At 35.1% G+C, this 22,368-nt stretch overlaps 2 protein-coding genes across 3 annotated transcripts in view; one reads left to right on the forward strand and one right to left on the reverse strand.

The window, feature by feature from the left end:
* LOC121378849 (golgin subfamily A member 6-like protein 6) overlaps window positions 1-11,864 on the reverse strand; it is a 57,077-nt gene extending 45,213 nt beyond the window's left edge. For both annotated transcript variants that reach the window (XR_005958768.1, XM_041507190.1), the window contains exons 1-7: window positions 11,693-11,864; window positions 8,516-8,687; window positions 6,952-7,144; window positions 3,360-3,468; window positions 2,276-2,373; window positions 1,762-1,841; window positions 745-853 (exon numbers count right to left, since the gene is read on the reverse strand). Coding sequence is in view for 1 of the 2 variants with exons in the window: in XM_041507190.1 (XP_041363124.1) it covers window positions 745-853; window positions 1,762-1,841; window positions 2,276-2,373; window positions 3,360-3,468; window positions 6,952-7,144; window positions 8,516-8,667 (741 nt within the window). In the remaining variant the exon portion in view is untranslated. The remainder of the gene's footprint in view (window positions 1-744; window positions 854-1,761; window positions 1,842-2,275; window positions 2,374-3,359; window positions 3,469-6,951; window positions 7,145-8,515; window positions 8,688-11,692) is intronic.
* Window positions 11,865-12,169: 305 nt separating this feature from the next.
* Window positions 12,170-20,894, forward strand: LOC121379875 (cilia- and flagella-associated protein 299-like). Its single transcript, XM_041508534.1, has 6 exons — window positions 12,170-12,321; window positions 13,576-13,706; window positions 13,906-13,996; window positions 14,471-14,613; window positions 15,465-15,594; window positions 20,025-20,894. The coding sequence occupies exons 1-6, from the start codon at window positions 12,214-12,216 to the stop codon at window positions 20,121-20,123; spliced, it is 702 nt and encodes a 233-aa protein (XP_041364468.1). The 5' UTR covers window positions 12,170-12,213; the 3' UTR covers window positions 20,124-20,894.
* The last annotated feature ends 1,474 nt before the right edge of the window (window positions 20,895-22,368 follow it).

The raw sequence follows: 22,368 nt of genomic DNA on the forward strand, positions 1-22,368 counted from the left end.
CACGTCAGTCGATATACTGTACACTGTATACAGTGCATTCCCCAATTCATATTTCCCGCCGTTTTGCACACGACACTCACCGGAAACGGAAATATAATTCAAGAAAAAAGATTTTTTTTCAAAATGGTGGTTTTTGTTTTGATTTTTTCAATTGAAAATACCTTGAAATTTTGAGTTCAAAAAGTGGTTTTCGGCAACTATTTTCGCTTGACAACAATGGCGGCACGTCGCAGTAATTTTCAGGGATCGATAGCTGATTGTAACAGCTAATTTGATCATAAATTTGATCGTTTTACCAACAACGAAAATTACCAAATATTGCAATATGAATCGTAGTTCAGGTTTTAAAAAAAATTCTGGTCAGAAAACCACTGCTATCGGGAATAATGGACATAAATACTGGACAGCTGGCCACAAATGCCCATAAGTAAACGCAACTTTTTCGATTTTTTGCCTAATTTTAATCACCATTAGCCGATCTAAAATAATAAAAATTACAAAAAAAAGACACGAAAATAATACTTACCGATTCATACATGAACTTTATTTCATGTATTTATTAAACATTTAAGTGAATATATGTGAGTAAAAATTATAAACTTGTACCCACTCAACGAGGTTTTTGTTAAAAATTAATCCAGTAGTCTAAAGGTTAAGTATAACAACAGAAAACTAAAAGGATGAGCTCGCCACTTGTACAATAAAATACCTATATTTATGTACACCTATGGTGACATAACATACCTCTTTTAATCTCATCTGGTTTTCAAATTCCTGACTGAGTCGCATCACTTCAAGCTGTTTCAGTTCTATTGCCTCGGCTTTCGTCTCAAACTGGTGACACAGGTCATTTCTGATTAGTGAAAAACACACCAATTAAACTGTACTCAAATGTGATGGTGGTTAAACAGAGGTCAATATACAAGTATTCAGTGGTTAGATATACTGACACAATAGTGTCATGGATAATTTCATTTTCATTTTAAATTATTTTTGTGCTTATATCAAATTACGGTTCAAGCATGCTATCCTGGGCACACACCTCAGCTATCTGGGCTATCTGTCCAGGACAGTGGGTTAGTTGCTAGTGGTTAGTGAGAGAAATGAGGGTGTACCCATTGAGTCGTTAAAACTTGCTCCGAGTGGGAGCTGATACTGGGCTGCAAACCCTGTACCTACCACCCATATGTCTCATGGTTTAACCACAACACCACCGAGGCCGGTCATGGATAATTAACTCACTCTCCGAGTCCAAGCTGAGTTGAACCACGGACACTCTGTGTAAGAAACCTGTGCTCTATCAACCGCCGTAACAGGAAAATTGTCACAAGCTACTGCCAGCAAGGATACTACTACACTGGGATATAGATTGGAAGACAGACAAAAAATGCTTCCTAATAATCAATTAATTAATCATTAACTTTACTGAATTATCAAAGTATGTACAAAACCTTTTGTCACACAGATTTGTGACATGATGTTACCAAATCTAAGTGATTCATTTTAAAGAAAAATTGTTCTTTAGATAAAGAAATACAATCAATTTCTGTCAAATCAACACTTCCTGTTGAAAAGATCAAATGAATATGAAAATTTAAATAATGCCTTTAAATAATAACAAAATGTAAGTTTATTCTATTCTGTTTTAAACAAAAATGGCTATATTTTAATTGTTGTTCTTCACTTACAATGATAATGCAATAAACATTTGCGTAAAAGCAATAAATCCAAGCACTAAATGAAAATGATAAAAATACTTACCTGCGCACTAAAACCTTTCTACTGGAGGACTTTTCTTCTTGTTCTTTAAGCAGCTTAACTTCAATTCTTTGTTTTGTAAGCTGTCAAAGAAAATCAAATCACAAATAACATGTGAATAATTTCCATTATGGCCTGGTGTCAGTTGTATTACTGACATTAGTTATTTTATGCCAAGATCATAAATAAATATTATTTAATTTAGATAGGTCAAATATCTTTCTGTAGGTAATATGTTACAAAAACAAATTAATTAAAACGTCAGGTAAAACATTTTTAATATTACTAAATAAAATATTCAACACTGGTTATGACTTTCTTTTAAAATGGTAAATAATGAAATTGTATTGGTATCTGTTCTGTGTTTATCATATAGTTTTTCCAATCATCCTACAATTTGTAACTTTACATTCATCATAAAGTAATTTCAAATGTTTAACTTTATAGGGCTCATGCTAATTCTTGAGGACATTTCACCGATGACAAAGCTCAATAGATTCCATAATTCTTTACTTACATCTTCTTTCTTGTGAATATGTTCTTGAGAGAGCTTTGTAAATTTGTCCATAGAATGGTTAAACTTTTTGTCTTCTGCTAACTTCTTTTTGGTAATTGCTGAAAGTTACAAAACAATTTGTGCCTCAGATCAATATCTTGCAAGAATGCATGAATGTATCAACGAATGGATGGACAAATGGGTGGCTGGAAAGATGGGATGGGATTTTAGTGGGGATGGATGGATGGATGGATGGATGGGTTTTGAGTGGAGATGAATGGATGGGCTGGCTGGCTGGGTTTTGGGTGAAGATGGATGGATGGATGGATGGATGGATGGATGGGTTTTGAATGGAGGTGGAGGGATTGATAATGGGTGGATGAATGAATGGATAGGATTTTAGTGGAGATGGATGGGTTGGTAGGTTGTCTGGTGGATTTATGGATGAAGGATAGACATATAGATAGATGGGTTGGTGGATGGATGATGGGAAGGTTGGATGGGTTTTAGTTTTAGATGAATGGATGCAGTTTAACATTTAACTGATCAAATAAGGTAGATAAAAAAACCCATCTGATAACTATAAGTGAAACAAAAAGAGCTTGTCAATTCATTTTTATTTATTTCTGTGCTAATATCCAGTTAATGTTCAAACATACTGTCATGGGTACAGGACTATTTGTCCAGGAGAGGATCATAGTCAGAAGTTATTGAAAAACAAGTCAGTGTTATCGTCTAACACCACGTTACTGAACTACACAGGGTAGGGTGGTACTGGAATAGGGTACTTACTAATCTAACCACTATACTATCTAGGCTAAATAACATTCATCAGTTTTGAAACTGGAAAAAATATAGTTTGTCAACTAATGTGGAGCATTTACAGTGACTCAGTCAGAATAAGCTTTTTGATCATATCCCAATTGTTTCCTCTTCTAAAAATCGATATAAAATAAAAAATATATACCCACCTGCTACTGTATCTAAACAAAACCTTAAACCACGAACAATAATAAATGTTTGCTTTTGTACTGTGATGTCAATCACCACTAATTACTCTCGTCATTTATTGATGAATTTTAAAATGGTTTTTTTAAAAGTGTACCATTTTCGTAATCTCTGAGAGTGTGGCGGACAGCCCTCTGATTCTTGATGATGTCGCCTTCCACTCTCTTCAGTTCCCGTTCTTCCTGCTTGTGCTGCCACATGTGATCCTGAAATCACCACACAGAGAACAACACGTGGAAATTATACTCCTAGTAATCAAGATTGTATGAAATAACAATGTACACATAGTGTAAAATACGTAAAAGACAAATCTGGACCATGCCAATCCTATGGCAGGGTTTCTGCCAGAGAGTAAAACGGGTATGGTGCCATACCCAAATATTTTTCAGGATTTATTTTCTTTTGAGTTAAAATTTTGACAAAATTACTCTTATCATTACTATATGATTTTCCTAACCCTAATCCTAAACTTAACCCATTTTCTTTCTGGGGGAGACTGTCTATACCCTGTTGACTGTGGTTGCATTCAATTCCATACAGCCATACCCAAAAATTTCTTTCTGGCAGAAACACTGTATGGGCACCTTAAGAAATGGTATCTGCCCTCCCACACAGGTAGGGGTGGAGATACATTATGTAACCCAATTAAGTGTCTTGTCTGCCAAATGGGATGTTTGCCTTTTGGGAAGTAACAGCATCATCACCTCTTCACAGAGTCCTATAAAGTAACGGTTATCTCCCAAAAGTCACTTTTACTTCATTTTATTTTACCATATATTTTTTGCTCTGTATTCTGTGTTTTGTCATATTAGAATATTAATTAAAGGGACATTCCTGAGTTTGCTGCATTGTAAGATGTTTCCAACTAATAAAATATTTTTACAATTAAACTTACATATTAAATATATTTTCTTGTCTAGAATATCAGTGTTTCTGGTTGTCTTAATATTTGTAAGGAGCCCAAACTGAATTTTGTCTTCAAATAATTTCGTACATTCGAAAAAATATATTTTAGTAAATATAATGAAATTTAACCTAGTACAAATATTTGAACGATCAGAAACACATTTAATATACAGCCACTAATATTTTATGCAGAAAAATATAGTTGATATGTAATTACAATCATTAAAAAGTGTCTGTTAGTCGATAACATCTTAAAAATTGCAGCAAACTCAGGAATGTCCCTTTAATAGATGTATTATCCTAAGTAAAAGGTACCAGAAGGTGATTAGTAATGTGCTCAACTATGTTCCATATTATTTTAAGACATTCTGTTAAGCCTACCACATATGAGAGCCACCAGCTGGGCAAATCGTTACTTGAGACCTTTTGCTCAGTTGACAGCTCTCATGTCAGGTAATTATGTGGGAGGGACTTTTTTAACTAACATGGTCATGAGAAAAATATCTATCATGTTTAATATTTTCAGCCTCAGGTAGTAAATATCTCACCCTGTGTGGGCAATGTTGGCTATCAGCTGAACTGAATTCACCAACACGTGGAAGCACAAAACACGTGATTTTATATGAGATATCATTATGACAGTCATAGGTAAACTAGATTAGCACTTAACTTATCAGGTATGGTAGGGCTTTAGATCAGACTAATTTAGGCAAACCAGTTTCTACACTATGGGGTCTTTTTGAAGCAGTAATGTTATTAACAGCTTCTGAAGAATTGTGGGTATTCAGAAATGCATTCATAGTTATATCACAAGTTATTTTAATGACCACTTAACATTTCAGTGGTTTTGAGTTGAAATACTTTGAAATCAACATGTTTGGACTTATTTGGACATGATTATTTTAATTAACACTTAACATTTCAGTGGTTTTGAGTTGAAATCAAAATGTTTGGACTTATTTGGACGTGATTATTTTAATTAACACTTAACATTTCAGTGGTTTTGAGTTGAAATACTTTGAAATCAACATGTTTGGGCTTATTTGGACGTGATTATTTTGATGACAAGTTATTTTAATGACCACTTAACATTTCAGTGGTTTTGAGTTGAAATACTTTGAAACCAACATGTTTGGACTTATTTGGACGTGATTATTTTGATGACAAGTTATTTTAATTAACACTTAACATTTCAGTGGTTTTGAGTTGAAATACTTTGAAACCAACATGTTTGGACTTATTTGGACGTGATTATTTTGATGACAAGTTATTTTAATTAACACTTAACATTTCAGTGGTTTTGAGTTGAAATACTTTGAAACCAACATGTTTGGACTTATTTGGACGTGATTATTTTGATGACAAGTTATTTTAATTAACACTTAACATTTCAGTGGTTTTGAGTTGAAATACTTTGAAATCAACATGTTTGGACTTATTTGGACGTGATTATTTTAATTAACACTTAACATTTCAGTGGTTTTGAGTTGAAATACTTTGAAATCAACATGTTTGGACTTATTTGGACATGATTATTTTAATTAACACTTAACATTTCAGTGGTTTTGAGTTGAAATCAACATGTTTGGACTTATTTGGATGTGATTATTTTAATTAACACTTAACATTTCAGTGGTTTTGAGTTGAAATACTTTGAAATCAACATGTTTGGGCTTATTTGGACGTGATTATTTTGATGACAAGTTATTTTAATTAACACTTAACATTTCAGTGGTTTTGAGTTGAAATACTTTGAAACCAACATGTTTGGACTTATTTGGACGTGATTATTTTAATTAACACTCAACATTTCAGTGGTTTTGAGTTGAAATACTTTGAAACCAACATGTTTGGACTTATTTGGACGTGATTATTTTAATTAACACTTAACATTTCAGTGGTTTTGAGTTGAAATACTTTGAAATCAACATGTTTGGACTTATTTGGACGTGATTATTTTAATTAACACTTAACATTTCAGTGGTTTTGAGTTGAAATACTTTGAAACCAACATGTTTGGACGTGATTATTTTTGGCACAACATTTATCGCGGTGATGGTGGTGTAATCTTAAAAAGTCTGTTTTGTTTAATGACACTAGAGCATATTGATTTATTAATCATTGGCTATCAGTGTCAAACATTTGATAATTTGAAATAGTCTTAGACAGGAAACCTGCAACATTTGTCCATTAGTAGCAAGGCATCTTTTATATGCCCATCCCACAGGCAGGATAGCTATACCACAGCCTTTGATATACTAGTTGGGGTGCACTAGCCTTACCACTGGGCTACGTCCCACCCTTGGTGCATTCTAAAGCCCTGTATGGTAAAACTGCTATGAGCTAACAGCTACTTGAGAAAAAAAAAATAAAGTAACATTTTGCTGAGCTAACACCTCTCTGTAGCAGGAGGTTTGGTGGGAGTCCTGTTTTCGGGATGACCCAGTAGATGTAGTAGTCTTCACTTGTGAACATGTATACCTCATTATTTTCTCTTTAACCACACAATATCATTACCAAAAATCTGCTTAAGGAAAGGACTAATCAATGATTATATGAAACACACCAATGTTCTGCACTTGCCTTTGAAAAAGTACTCACAATAATAATAACTTTATAATATGTCCATGGACGGTGACTCAATTAGTACAATAAGTTATTTTGAGATCTCTTCTATAAACATTTTATACATGTTCACAATAGATATTCTGGAAAAGAAAAACTGTCAAAGACTTTCTTCAAAAAGGCTGGTACTCTTGGATTTATCAGCAAGACATTAATACCTCAATAACTTTAATCCTTTTCTCATATTCACCCTTGTCCTTTTCAACTTTACTCGACAACTGAACAACATTGGTCAAAGATCCATTATTGCTAAGGCGTCTTGGTTTTGAGCGTGACTTCCGAACATTAAATGTATGACTGAATTTCTTTGAGTCAACGTAACCGTCAGGCCCCACTCTTCTTTCCTGCTCTCTGGAAGAGAATTAAAAAAGAGGACACATAACAAACAAAGAAAAAAAAAGAAGAAAAAAAAAGAACCTGTCAAAATATTAATTAAATTACTGCTGTAAATATTAGTTTTCCATGTATCCATCAGTAGTGTGGTAGACGAGGCCCAACTGCCCTAGAGTGTCTGGCATAAATGAAAACAATATCAGCAAAACATTTATTTATTTATTCAACCAACCAACCAACCATTGTATTAACTTTAAAAATGTTGTGTCAGTTTAATAAAATTATTTATTATACAACATTTAATGAAATATCTTAAAATAGCAGTACAATAAAAGTGTTATCAGTCACGATACATTTTGGAGTTAATATTTCATTACTTCACTCTAAAATGTGTTATCGTCACTGTAGAAAGAGTTATCTTCACTGTAAGAAAGCCAGAACTATTTTGCTGCTGGCATTTTAAAAATAAAGATAAATTGTCAAAAGTTATATAATAAATAGAAAATTTTATGTTTTATCTCATCGAGTGAAGTTTGCAATCATATATCACAAGTCGTGCTTTAAATATCCTCTATATATCATCCAGATAACAAACAAATTTACTTTTTAAAAGCTACATATTGTTTAAGAAACTAACTTTTAAAAAGCTGTCTTGTTTGTAAAGAAAACAAAATGATAACTGATTAATAAACTGACTTGTAAATAGCTACATATTATTTGTAATTTAAAAACATTATTATTATTAACTGATAAAAGAACTTTATAAAAAGCTGTGCATTATTTAATAAAGTAAAAAAAATATATATATATATTACCAATTAAAAAACACTTTAAAAAAAACCTTCATACTGTTTGTTAAACTAACTTCAAAAAGGTTTGGTATTGTTTCATAAACAAATTTTTAAAAAGCTGTGTATTGTTCAATGAACTTAAAAACATGTGGTGTTTAATAAACAAATTTAAAAAAACTCTGATTTGTATAATAAACTAACTTTAAAAAACCCTCTGTATTGTATCCTACAATATTTTTTAAAAACCTCTGTATCATATAATAAACGACCTTTTACAAAACCTCTGTATTGTATAATTAACTTTTAAAAACCTCTATATTGTATCATAAACAAACTTTAAAAAACACTGTACTGTAAATTAAACTTTAAAAACCTCTGTATTGTATAAACTAACTTTAAAAAAACCTCTGTATTGTACAATAAACTAACTTTACAAAACCTCTGTATTGTATAATAAACTAACTTTAAACACCATCTGTATTGTATAATAAACTAACTTTTAAAACCCTCTGTATTGTATAATGAACTAACTTGAAAAAACCTCTGTATTGTATAATAAACTAGCTTTAAAAATCTCTGAATTGTATAATGCACTAACTTTAAAAAGGCTGCATATTGTTTACACTCTCTAGCAGCATCATCCATGTTCACATCAGCTTGACCGGGTGGTGCGCTATCCGGGCGTCGAATCAGACTGTATCGACTGTGAATCACCGAGCTCTTTTGAAATGGAAGATCTGTCAGAACCATTGTAGATGGTTAGAAGACACCTGAAAATTCAATAAACATTTCAATAAATCATTATGAAACATATCTGTAATCTGTAAACTGTATTTAACAATTTTATATACGTCAGGAAATGCATAGTTAACCGGAACATTCTTGAAAGGGGGTGCTGTCAGGTTGGTCTCTCATGCTAAGAATGATGAACTGTCCAAATGTCCATCTATCTCTCTTACCGTCAGAGTACTCTGATTATGAATCCTGTTGAGAAGTTAAACTGAATATACTAAAACAGTTATAATGTATAGAATTCATAAGCATCATGAGATTTCCTCAGTGACTGACACCTTTTAGTGAAGATGACCATGCAATCCATGGCCGCCGGAACTGGGGAAGCAGCTGCTCCAATAATTTGACCAGTTGCGATCGCCGTCCAAAGAATTTTTACCACTTTACAAAATTATAATTCTATTGCAAAACGGTCCGGGTCCAAATCAGTTTTGTCATTATAGATTAATATTAGATTTGTATATAGATCTAAATAATTAATATCCCTATCCGATACATCTTCAAAGATATGCATTTTGTGTAGCTTTCTTTGAAATCATGATACTTTTGGTGATGCCCGCAACCAATGCAACCAGCGAACATTTGTTTTCAGCCTTGTGATGAGTAAAAACATACCTACGGCCTTGCGAAGAGTAAAAACATACCTACGTATCAGTATGTTTCAGAAAAGGTTAAATCACCTGATGCTTTTGTATGTACATAAGAACAGATTGGAACATAAAGATAAAGCGACATTCCTGAGTTTGCTGCAATGTTTAAGATGTTATCAACTAACAGAGACTCTATAACGGTTGTAATTATATATCAAATATATTTTTCTCTAGAAAATATTAGTAGCTATATATTAAACGTGTTTCTGGTAGTTCTAATATTTGTATTAGGTTTAATTTTATTTATTTCTTAAAATATGTTTTTTTCGTACGTACGAAATTATTTGAAGACAGAATCCAGTTTGGGCTTCTTACAAATATTAAGATGACCAGAAACAAATTGAATATACAGACACTGGTATTCTAAACAAAAAAATACATTTAATCGTAAAAATATTTTATTAGTCGGAAACATCTTACAATGCAGAAAACTCGGGAATGTCCCTTTATAACAAATACAAAAGAAAACATTTTACCAAAAAAATTTCTTTAATGCTTGGTAAAGTTAACAATACAGGGTACCGTAGCCAGAAATAATTTTAGCATTACACACACCAAAGGCGTGCCTGAACAGGGGGATTCGGGGGGCCTCCCCCTGTGAAAATTCTGAAACTCAGGACCAATGTAGATGCATTCTGAGCCTCTTTTTTTTTTCGAGTAAATTTTAAGAGGATATTTTATAGAACAATTACAGACAGCCTCGACCTATTCCCGGATTTTGTTTTCGCATTACCAGCCTGCCTACTGTGTGTAATGGGCACTACGCCTTTGAAATAGATACATAATCATTTGGAGGGATTCTTTTTTTTCGTTTTGCAGTGGCTTTCACTTTATCAATGGTACTTCTATACTACAGTGACGTTCCAAATGTTTGTTTTTTAAAGCTCATTATGCGATGTTAGTATTTTTCAATTTTTGTGACACTTTTGGATTCCTGGATATGTTAAAACTGTTTTTATCATATGTAAAATTATAGGCAATCCAATATTATGTCTACAAATATTCCTTAAGAGATAAAATAGCAGCAGATAATTTAGCCGTCCCCAGCGGTTTGAGCATATTTCTTTAAAACGTTTGGCTCGACTCTATACTGAACATTTACTTTAGACTGGTTGCAAATTACAACTGTTGCAATATAACATTGTTTACTGGTTTGCTGCGCATCAAGTATCTAAAATTCAGCCTAAAACATTTGTCTGAATACTAGTAGCATGTCTGCTTGAATAAACGTCCTGTAATCGTGAAGTTTACAAGTTTTAATTTCTGAACGTCTACAGGTCATGGCGTAACCAATTTGCGGTTCGCGTAAATTTTATTTTGCGTAACCGACACGCGAACAGAACAGTGGTTCGCGTGAAATATTGCTGTGGTCACGAATTCTGAGTACTGGTAATGCAAAAAACACACCCATAAATGGCATATCTGAGACATCATCAGAGACACACCCTCATTAAAAAAAAAAAAAACATACCAAAAAAACCCCAAAAAACATGGGTCATGGAAAGAATTGGCACCTTCCAGTGGTGTGTCCTGAATGCATTTATAAACTTTAAAAAAAAATAATGTTACTAAACACTCCTGAATGTTTTACTATATAATCTGCATTTCTTTTTATATAAAATAGCAACACATTCTATCACAATCAAATATTATTTATAATGTTCAGAAGCTATTAAAATAGTTTTCTGAGTATCTACATTTCACAATTTTCCGGGGTGAACATGACCCCGAATCCCCCTAGCAAATTCGGGCCACTTTGTGGCCCTCAAAATTGCTAGTCCACGGCTCCAATGTCACAATCATTCTAGCGCCCTACAATCTAATCTATGAAACAAAATTAATCAGCAAAATGTATAAATGTATTACTACTTCTAATTTGTGGGCAACATAATCGTAACTGAAGACACTTCAGTGGCGTATCTATGGAAAATAGCGCCTATGGCAAGCACTGAATTTACACTCCTGTCCAAATATATGACACCCATCTTTTAGATAACATCTGACTTTAATAAAAACTGCTCAGTGGCACCCTACCCCACCCCACTTCGAATAGCGCCCAGGGCACATGCCATATCGGCCATACCCTAGGTACGCCACTGAGACACTTGCAATATATTTTTATATAAAACACGTGGCAGATTTATTATGATTATTTTTCATTCAATTATATGTTAACCATCCTTTCCACACTGAACTGATCATCATTGCTTATATTGGCATTTTGCCTGGAATATTCTGGAAAATATGCATAGTAGGCCTGCAAACATATCAGGCCTCAAATATGATATAAGTACATGGTAAATATTTGTGCATACCTATTCCTTTCACATTACCTTGACAGTTTAGGTAATATCTTGTCGGCAAAATCCCAAACTTCAAAGAAAACCGAAGAAACTTTTTTTTACACAATTGGCACTAAACATGAAAATGGTATTTAATTATATTCAAAAGCAAATAATAAATTATACAAGATAAAATATTCAGCTCACATTGTAATAAGGTATTAGGAGACGTAATATTTACAAGTGTGTGTGAGGAATATATTAGCACAGAATCTACAATAAACAGAATCTTAACTTTTCTTGATACTCGGGTCTTCGAGTCGTTGCCAGAGAGATTGGTGTATGAATACACAAGTTTTAATTTTTGTATTTATTCATTTGTACAATCCAAACCACAAATTATAAACAATTAAAACTCAATGAATATATTGATATGGTACACTAAAATGTTTTAGAACTACATTGATTAGATGTTTAAGTCAGTGTTTAAAATTACTCTGGTGTTATATCTCTATGCGGTAACATTTCCTGAGAGTGATGCGGCCGATGTAAACAAAATTATTTTTTTTCCAATGGACGAAGAGGTTCCAAGTGGCAGTGACAATATTGTCACTGAATTCAACACATACGAAGACTTTTTAGATTCGCAGATAAATTCACTTGATCTTTACTACCTCGAGGTATTTGGTTGTGGTGTTTTTGTGGTAATATAAAAACTTTAGGCAGACAGTCTTACTATGTATTATGTATTATCGATGCAGTTAAGTTATCGTGTGTCAATACCGGAGTCATAAATTACTACCTGGAAATGGCATATGTGGGGGTGTGCCAATAATAGTAATATTAATAGTAAATAATTAATAACAGTAATAATAATTTAGATGTTGACCTGTTCCTTCTGTAAAAATTATGCATATACTTATAATTTTGTCAGTTATAAAAGCAGTTTTTTTGTCAACAAGTTTTTCATTATGATTATAACAGGATTGTGTTAGGGATGTATCATCAAAGTAGGGAAAACGTATTCTGTTTTTGTTAATGATTTTTCCTGGGGACTAGTAACTTTCCTCAGCTACTAGTCTCCGGGCCAGTGAAAATATTTCCTAATTTCTACCACTGATTTGTGGTTTGTGTACCTAAGTACCTAAGACAAATTTATATAAATCTTATAAATTAATATTCAGTTTTTACTATGATGAGGAACAGTGGGATGGTACTTATTTAAAATCATTATAACAATGCAATAAACATTGTATTTCCACTAATCATCAGTAAAACCTCATTACTAACGTTTTGTGAAATATACCATAATTATACCCATTTCCATGAGTAACTTTATGTCAAACACAACCTTTATTAATTGTACAAAAATAATCTGTTAAAGTGACAAAACTACCGGATACAAGTATTCTTTGTATAGCTAATTGGTATTTTCGTTGTCTTGCTGTGAAATGTTATTTTAACACCGTGAGTATCGCTATCAACTCTGGGCCAGAATCTGGCACTTCAGACTTGTCATAGTTGCATTATGTAATCTAGTGGGAAGACATTTTACAAGTCTGAGGCGTTATTATGACTAAATTGGATAGTTTTATATAATATGGCAACACTGAATTTCAGTACACAGCCTGTTGGATCAGTGGCAATACACTTCGTAGTCATTACGATGACAATAAACATTATAATAACATATCATTTTATAAACTCCATGTGCTTTTTTTAACAATATATCCCACATTTCTCACTTCAGTAGACGTTAAACAGTCGGAACAATTCGGCCTGTTACATTCACGGAAACCAAAATTAGCCGACGTTTTCCGAATGAAAATAAAAGGCGGAGTTACTTCCCTTATGTTAATTTAGTGAAAGTAGATTAAAAAAAAATCATGCTTACAAAAATGTCATTTAACATGAGATTTTTTTTACAATTGCAGGATGAAGAATTGGCAAGACAGTTGGTTGAACTTGGGTACAGAGGGAGTGGGGAAGTTCTGAAACGGGAAGAGTTTGAAGCAAGAAAACAAGCAGCTGAAGCCAGCAGACTGTCAAAACGCAGTCAACAAAAGTAAGGTTACTCATGTTAAAAAAAGTCAGTTTTGCTTCATTAATTATATTTCAACTGAATACCATATCCACCTAAACTAACATTGTCTAGTGAATAAAGCTACTGAAATCATTTGGTAAATGGTCAGTGTGGAGATTGGAATATTGCTAGATAATGTATTTTAGTTCTGCATTCTGGTATTTTTTTTTTTTTTGTCTAGAACATTAGCCAGTTCAGGAAAGGAGTTGAAAGATCCGTTTTTGAAAGCCTTGGCACAGAGGGAGGAAGCAAACCGGAGTGGTAAAATGACTGTAAGTTTTGTTTCTTCAATGCAATAATAAACCAGATACAGCATGATCTTGTTGATCCAGACTTAGTAATCTCCAGTAAACTTCAGCCCTCCAACTGTATACAGTATTTCATTTAAGTTTATTTTTCTTGTTTTTTGTCATCACAAACCTCACCATTTAAGGGTAGCTATCACTATCACTCCCCTGAGACTAGTTCGAGGAGAGTAATTTTTCTCTCCCCTTAGCATGTGAATTTATATGTTATCAATAGGGTAATATTTTAAATGGTTCTCCATAATCTGTTAGGGGAGCCATTAATCACTCCACTCAGTTTGTTTCATGGTGGAGTCTGCATCATTAAGTTGATGTGTATATTTTACATAATTGATCTAGTTTTACTATAAAATTCATCTTGTTAAACAAGATTTTAAATTTAATAATGAGTTTTGTTCTTAAATCAGAAATGTCTTCAGTCCATAATACTACTATTTTCAGACAATTATTTTTGTGAGGGATAAGAATGCGAGAGGTCAGGAGATTTCTGGTTACATTGACTACGCCCACCGACTGAAAACTGAAGATTTTGAGCCGTACTTCACCAGTAGAAAGCGCTTGCTACCTAGACCTTTAGATTTAAGGTAAAGCTTAAAACAGTTGCTCATTTCTGTGTGTGTGTGTGTGTGTGTGTGTGTACTTTATGCTACTTCAATTTGGTATCATGGTCATTGACCTCAAATTAATGTTTTATTGATATTATTTGAAGGGGCATTGTTAGAGAAACTTCGTATGGTTATATCTAATCACTGACATCTGCTTAAGGGTTGGAGATATTGAAATATGTATTTTGAGTTACTATGAGCTAATTAAGGCTTAATATTTCAGGACAATCTAATTAAAATTAGCAGCCCGTTGGAGCTCATGTCCAGTTGACCTTTCATTCGACCAATCAAAAACTTACTTGCAAAATCATGTCAGTGATTTGAAAAGAATTTGAAAACATTCGGGATTTTGCCGAGGGTATATGAAATAATTCGGGTGAATTACGAAGTATGCCGGAAACTAATTTAAATATAAAATTTTATATAAAATTCGTTTCAGCACGAAAAACAAAATATTGAAATAGACCAACAAGTTTGCCTATTGCATAAATAGTCTCGACCGATATTTTTAGAATTTGTATGATCCCAAATAACGTTATAGCAGGCAAAGTGTAATTGGTCGAGATTTAAATTGTTATTTATAGATGAAATGTCACCTGGACATGGGAGTCCATGCAATGCTGTTAGATCCGCTGGTGAGACCAGTAGAGCTAATTTTAATCAGATTGATTTTGAGGAATTCTGAAATGAATTGGTTTAACACTAAGATGGATGTATTTATTTTCGGCACAGTGTTTATCATCGTATCTTTAGAGCCCTGGATAGTGTGATCATCATTGTAATGACTATGGTTGCTATGGTGATGGAAGATTTCCTGTATTTTATTTCAGTTTCTACAACTGGGAGACCCAGACATCTACATCCAGTCCGACGCCCAACTATCAAGTTATTGCTGAAAATGCATCAGGCTTGCTTTTCAAGAATAAACGAGACAGGAAAATCATTAATGTTGACCCAAAGGTTTGTTATTTTTATTACAAGAAAGTCATAAAGCATAGACATGTACATTCACTAAAGCATGTTAATTATACAAGTCCTTTATGGTACAGACAACTTGCTTAAGACCTGTGGATACTAAGCTTTGATACTTAAATGGATTTGCATTCAGAATTAATTTATCTAAACAATGAATTAACAAATGTGTCATTTTGGTGTACAAAGATCACACAACACAGGTGTTATCTGCCATTGAAATCCATGTTAAATTGCCCAACTTCAAATGAAGATAGCCAACAGAATGAATTCTTGTTGGCACTAACAACATACACCATTGCAAACATACATTATAAAAGCATTTGTATTCACTCCCAGGGCTCGAACTTAACATATAAACTGCCGTCGGTTGGGGGCGTCACTGATGGCACTTTTGTGCCGTCGGATACAAATGACTGCCATCGGTAAAGCTCATGTATGAACATTATCTGCCAGTATTTAACACTGGTTGGAGTTAATGGGCGTCTATTTAGTACCACGCAATGGAACTATATTTAGTCATGCGCGTACCATGTGTTGTCGTATAATATACATTCTCACTGCATTTTGCCTCCTCGCTTTCGTGTTATGCTGCCCCTTTTGATGTTTGGCAGCCCCATTTGTTATAATTTACAGCACCCAGCTCCGATGCACTTTTCTTCTTTTTTTTCACACTGAAAAACATCGATCAGTCTTCACACTGGACATCAAAGGAAATAAGCCGCGTTGTGTATGTAAGTGCAACTGATGAAAAACTTCAGTAGCTTACAGCAGTTACCGTAACGTAATTTAACACTATTTTTTAACAGCCTCTGTTGTGTCCCATACCAGTATCCATTTGTATGTTTGATACACAAATAAAAGTTATATTTTATTTTAGCAATGAAAACATTTTATTTTTATTGTTTTGGCAATCTCCAATTGAAAAAAATCCCACTTATTCGGCACCATCTTTATCACATGATAAAAACTGTCATTCTGTCTTTTGTGTCCACTAACTCGTGTCTAATATTTTAACCTCATTTGCAGATTTAATTGGTCGTCGCTGATGATTTTTACTTACTGTCATTTGTTTATTCAGCAATTCCTTATAAAATATTACGAGGTGTGATTGATAAGTTCATGGCCTAAGGTAGAAGGAGTCAGTTTTAGAAAATCAAATACAGTCATTTTTCAACATTAAAGAAGAGGACAATTAAGGCATTTGGTCTGGTATGCATATTCAACGATATATAATGCACATTATTGCTTAATATCAACACGCATAATCGTATAGTTAATTAATAAAACGGTTAAATGTGACGGCTATTATATATAACGGGCGCAGCCATTTTGTACCATCTCAGTGAGTACGCCCTCTGGCAAGCTGGTGGTTACGTAATACTTAACGCGTCACATCAGGAATGAGCCTTAGAACTAGAGAACCACAATCTACCTGGTTTTTGCGGGATGATAAATAGTCATACATTGCAATGTTTTGTAATAATACACATCCCAGTAAGCCAGCAATAAGTATATCCAGCACTATATATATTGTTTTTCAATACAAAATAAAATACCATTGTCAAAGTGGCTACACAACAAGTCGAAACAATTAACAATGTTTTGCCCATGCATTAACCTACGTACTGAAATGATACACGGAGTGTTTTCTTAGTTAATTGGTCTATGCTGTTAGTTGCTTCTACCTGTGATTCCTGATTGGCAGGTGTGTATTTGATTGGTAATCAGACGAGCCAATTAATTGACGCTGTCTAGACAAAAATACATACCGGTATTGTGGAATATTACCTGTCACCCCTAAAATCGTAATGGACATGGTTTATTACTGTAAATAGTTCTGTAAAACTATTGATTAAGTAGACTTTTCCCATCTAAAACCACAGAACTCACCAATTACGTAGTCCCAAAGAAAAAGAAAATTAACACTTGGGTATCGTGGGTTGTCGTTTTTGCTCCAACGTAGCATATCAATAGGCGTAATAGTGTACAAACAAAATGGCTGCCCCCAGTTAGCAGGAATAATCATGGTTTTTTATTAACTCTAAAATTACGCGTTTTTCATTTGCTAAAGTGTCGGTATGTGTTGGTGGTCCGGGTATGCATCTTTCCAACACATAAGGCTCTTGTTTGAGTTGACCCTACCTTTAACACACTTAGTCCAGCGGTCATGGAGCAGACGGATGCCTTCTGTATAGAAGGCGCCATTTTGGACCCTCAGAAAGTGGTCCACAGCATACATAACATCATCATCTGTGGCAAAATGATGACCACTGACTTTATCATTTTCATGATGAGATAGTAGTCAGAGGGAGCTAAATCAGGAGAATAGGGTGGGTGTTCAACAAGTTTGAATTCACATTTCTGGATAGCAGCCATGGCCACTGTGGATGTGTGTGTTGGATCATTGTCCAGGTGGAAAGGCACTCCTCTTGTCAGCATTCCATGCCGAATCTGCTTGATTTTCTCCCATAGCTGTCTCAGAAGATCAGCATAGTAGGCCCCGGTGATAGTGTGACCCTTGTCTAGGTGGTCCACCAACAGCACTCCTTCTGCATCCCAGAAAACTGAGGCTATCTCCTTGCCTTTGGACATCACAGTCTTGGCTTTCTTGGGAGGTGGAGAACCTGGGTTTTCCACTGCTTCAACTGTTGGAAGTGATGGAACCAGGTCTCATCCATAGTCACAAATCGCCAAAGAAAACTGTTGGGATCCGCCTCGAAAATGGCAAGATTTTCCCTTGACATGTTGAGCCCAGTCCGTTTCAGATCAGGTGCAAGGAGCTTTGGGACCCAATGTGCTGACACCTTGGACATTTGAAAGTTCGTTGTGGACGACTGCATGGACGCATTCCTGGGAGATGCCCAACTCAGTGGCAATGTAACGCTCCATTACTCGTCTGTCAGCCATGATGATGTCATGAATCTTGGCAATGGTCTCCTGTGTAGTGACGGTGACTGGCCTTCCCGGACGGGGGTCGTCTTCCAGACTCTCTGCCACATTTGAATTCAGCAGCACACTTCTTCACCATGCTGTCTGAAGGGGCATCCTCCCCTAGTGTGACCACCATGTCTTCATGAATCTCCTTGGGTGTTAAGCCCTTGAGACCGAAGTAGCGGATGACCGCACGATAGCTGATGTTGTCCATATTACCAGAAACCAATGATGCTCAATGTTTAATTATCTGTAACAGAAAAACAACTCAAGTTAGTAACTTCAAACATTCTGTGTAATCATTCAACAAGTTCCTCAAAGTCAACCAACACACAACGATATATGGTAATGAAACGTTTCTTTTTTTCTTTTTCTTTTGCTTTTCAGTTGAGTGTTTTTTTGGGGGTGGGGGCTGCGCGACCATCCTTCTTTAATTTTTACCCAGCAAGAACATTATATACATGTAGGTACAAGTTAATGTCATCCATAGAACAATTTTCATGTCATATTCACTGAAAACTTGAGCAACTTCGTCTCAGACACACCAGCTTCTGTTAAATTTTAGCTTATACTAGTAGTCCATGATTTCAGTTATAATAAATTCTTGTTTATTGGAGTTTATTGACATACATTGAAGAAATTTGACTACATGTACATACAGAAAAATAACGTTTCAGATAAGTTTATTTGCTGCAAAAGTCGGTTTAAAACTCAAATTTGCCGTTGGTCGGCCCTTTCATCAACGACAATTTGTTTTTTTAATTGCTGTGGGTGATAAATTCTTAAGTTCAAGCCCTGCACTCCAAAATTTAGAACATTTTCGTCTCAGTTATATGACCACATCTGGCTGTACAACCAGTTGGTTCAGAAACCCATTCACACTGGCCACCTCTTCTGCTATACACCCATGTCCCAAAAAGTCAATGCACAATATTACAAAATAACATTGGCAAAATCCACCGAGAAGGCTTATCACTGAAAATACAAATTGCTTTATTTCTTCCCCAATTACTAGAAGTGAATATGTGAACAACAACATATGTCACAATTAGGAACTATAGTGGACCATGATAAATGATTTCTCACCCAGAAGTGAACTGTGTAGTGAGACCAAAGCATTGTTTAGAGCACTGTCTCTTGTACAGAGCTATGACAATGAATCTGCTAATGGTTTTGATATTTTTATTGCCTTGCCTTTATGAAGTAAAAAGGCAATATATAGGTATTAAAGATTCACATTAAAGTTTCACATTGAGATAAGTTTTTCACAAATTATAAGTCTTAGTTCAATGAAACTTGGTTTATAGTTGCACCCACGGATGTACATCATATGGCATCAAACGTTTTATGGTCGGTGAATCATTTAATTCAGTGGTATTCTTGTTATGTAAAGACAAATCCATGCTGTTTTCCATAGACAAATTCTGTAGTCATATAACAAGTTATAAATTACTGTTATTAATATTTTCTGTTTTGTGTTGCAGGCGGCCACCCCGGGAGACAACTCTACTCGCACTGTGATAGAAACACCTCGTTACACTCAAGTTGTTATTTATGACCACATAACGAGGAGGAAAACTTAATCATATACTGTTAAATTAGTTTGTAAAAATGAAAATTGTGTGAATGGCAAACATTTTGTGATCTTGTTTTATGCAAATCATTCACAGTACTTTCTTATGTTTTTCTCTGTTGTTGTGATGTCACTAATATGGAACACTTTGGTCCTTTATGTCACAAGCAAATAATAGATACATTTTTAACAGAAAGTTTTATTTTTAATGAAATGTAAACCAAAATTGAAAGTTCAAATGTTTTTAGTTGTGGAGGGTTATCTGATATTAAAAACTTATAATTGTATATATTCGTTTAGTTACTTTAAAGTCATGTTTGTAAGGGTTTTCATTATTTAATTTAATTGTATATGTATTTATATTACCGGTATAATAATTTCATTATTTTTATTATTGAATTATTTTTCTTAGTACAATAATATATATTTTCCTTGTTTCATGTGAAAAAGAATTAGTACTTATAAAATTATCTCTTTTTTTATATAAAAAGAATTAAGTTAAAAAGCAAATCAATTTAATTAGTGGATAAATGGATGTTGATTCTTCCATTGTGTCACATTAATACACTCAGACAAGATATTTTATTAGAACTATATTTGGATGCTTCAGTTTGTAGAGACTATTTGTAAAATACATATAGTATCTACTTAAAGCGGCTGAATAAGATGTTTTCTCTGTGTGTTTTTTATTATTAAATGTAACTCTGTGCAACACTGGTTATAGTTTTACATTTTAAGTGACATGTTTTATTTTCATTTTAAAATAAATGGTTCTAATAAATTAAAGTGTATTTTGTGTTTTATGTTACTATTCTTAATCAAACAAACAGCCCATTTTGAGTTCAAGTATTGTGATTTTATCACATGACATAATGATTATGATAAAATTATGCATAAAGATGAATTATCTCCCTTGGCGATATAGTCCATTTTCATGAAAAGGTAACTGATGAATTGGCATCAGTGGTGTCGTGGTTAAGCCATCAGACATAAGGCTGGTAGGTACTTGGTTCACAGTCCAGTGCCGGCATCGGTGGTGTCGTGGTTAAGCCATCAGACATAAGGCTGGTAGGTACTTGGTTCACAGTCCAGTGCCGGCATCGGTGGTGTCGTGGTTAAGCCATCAGACATAAGGCTGGTAGGTACTTGGTTCACAGTCCAGTGCCGGCCTCGGTGGTGTCGTGGTTAAGCCATCAGACATAAGGCTGGTAGGTACTTGGTTCACAGTCCAGTGCCGGCCTCGGTGGTGTCGTGGTTAAGCCATCAGACATAAGGCTGGTAGGTACTTGGTTCACAGTCCAGTGCCGGCCTCGGTGGTGTCGTGGTTAAGCCATCAGACATAAGGCTGGTAGGTACTTGGTTCACAGTCCAGTGCCGGCCTCGGTGGTGTCGTGGTTAAGCCATCAGACATAAGGCTGGTAGGTACTTGGTTCACAGTCCAGTGCCGGCCTCGGTGGTGTCGTGGTTAAGCCATCAGACATAAGGCTGGTAGGTACTTGGTTCACAGTCCAGTGCCGGCCTCGGTGGTGTCGTGGTTAAGCCATCAGACATAAGGCTGGTAGGTACTTGGTTCACAGTCCAGTGCCGGCCTCGGTGGTGTCGTGGTTAAGCCATCAGACATAAGGCTGGTAGGTACTTGGTTCACAGTCCAGTGCCGGCCTCGGTGGTGTCGTGGTTAAGCCATCAGACATAAGGCTGGTAGGTACTTGGTTCACAGTCCAGTGCCGGCCTCGGTGGTGTCGTGGTTAAGCCATCAGACATAAGGCTGGTAGGTACTTGGTTCACAGTCCAGTGCCGGCCTCGGTGGTGTCGTGGTTAAGCCATCAGACATAAGGCTGGTAGGTACTTGGTTCACAGTCCAGTGCCGGCCTCGGTGGTGTCGTGGTTAAGCCATCAGACATAAGGCTGGTAGGTACTTGGTTCACAGTCCAGTGCCGGCATCGGTGGTGTCGTGGTTAAGCCATCAGACATAAGGCTGGTAGGTACTTGGTTCACAGCCCAGTGCCGGCATCGGTGGTGTCGTGGTTAAGCCATCAGACATAAGGCTGGTAGGTACAGGGTTCACAGTCCAGTGCCGGCATCAGTGGTGTCGTGGTTAAGCCATCAGACATAAGGCTGGTAGGTACTTGGTTCACAGTCCAGTGCCGGCTCCCACGACTCCATGGAGTAAGACCGTTACATTGATTATTCTCTCACTAACAATTAACCACTAACCCATTGTCTTGGACAGACAGCCCAGGTAGCTGATGTGTACG

This window comes from Gigantopelta aegis, chromosome 8, assembly GCF_016097555.1.
Source record: "Gigantopelta aegis isolate Gae_Host chromosome 8, Gae_host_genome, whole genome shotgun sequence".
In the NCBI taxonomy this organism is placed as follows: domain Eukaryota; kingdom Metazoa; phylum Mollusca; class Gastropoda; order Neomphalida; family Peltospiridae; genus Gigantopelta; species Gigantopelta aegis.

What these genes read in the sequence shown, in the direction of transcription:
- LOC121379875 (XM_041508534.1), top strand. Translation starts at nt 12,214, where the DNA reads ATGGACGAAGAGGTTCCAAGTGGCAGTGACAATATTGTCACTGAATTC. An exon ending in TTGATCTTTACTACCTCGAG is followed by an intron (nt 12,322 to 13,575) that starts GTATTTGGTTGT and finishes TTACAATTGCAG; the next exon opens with GATGAAGAATTGGCAAGACA. An exon ending in CCTAGACCTTTAGATTTAAG is followed by an intron (nt 14,614 to 15,464) that starts GTAAAGCTTAAA and finishes ATTTTATTTCAG; the next exon opens with TTTCTACAACTGGGAGACCC.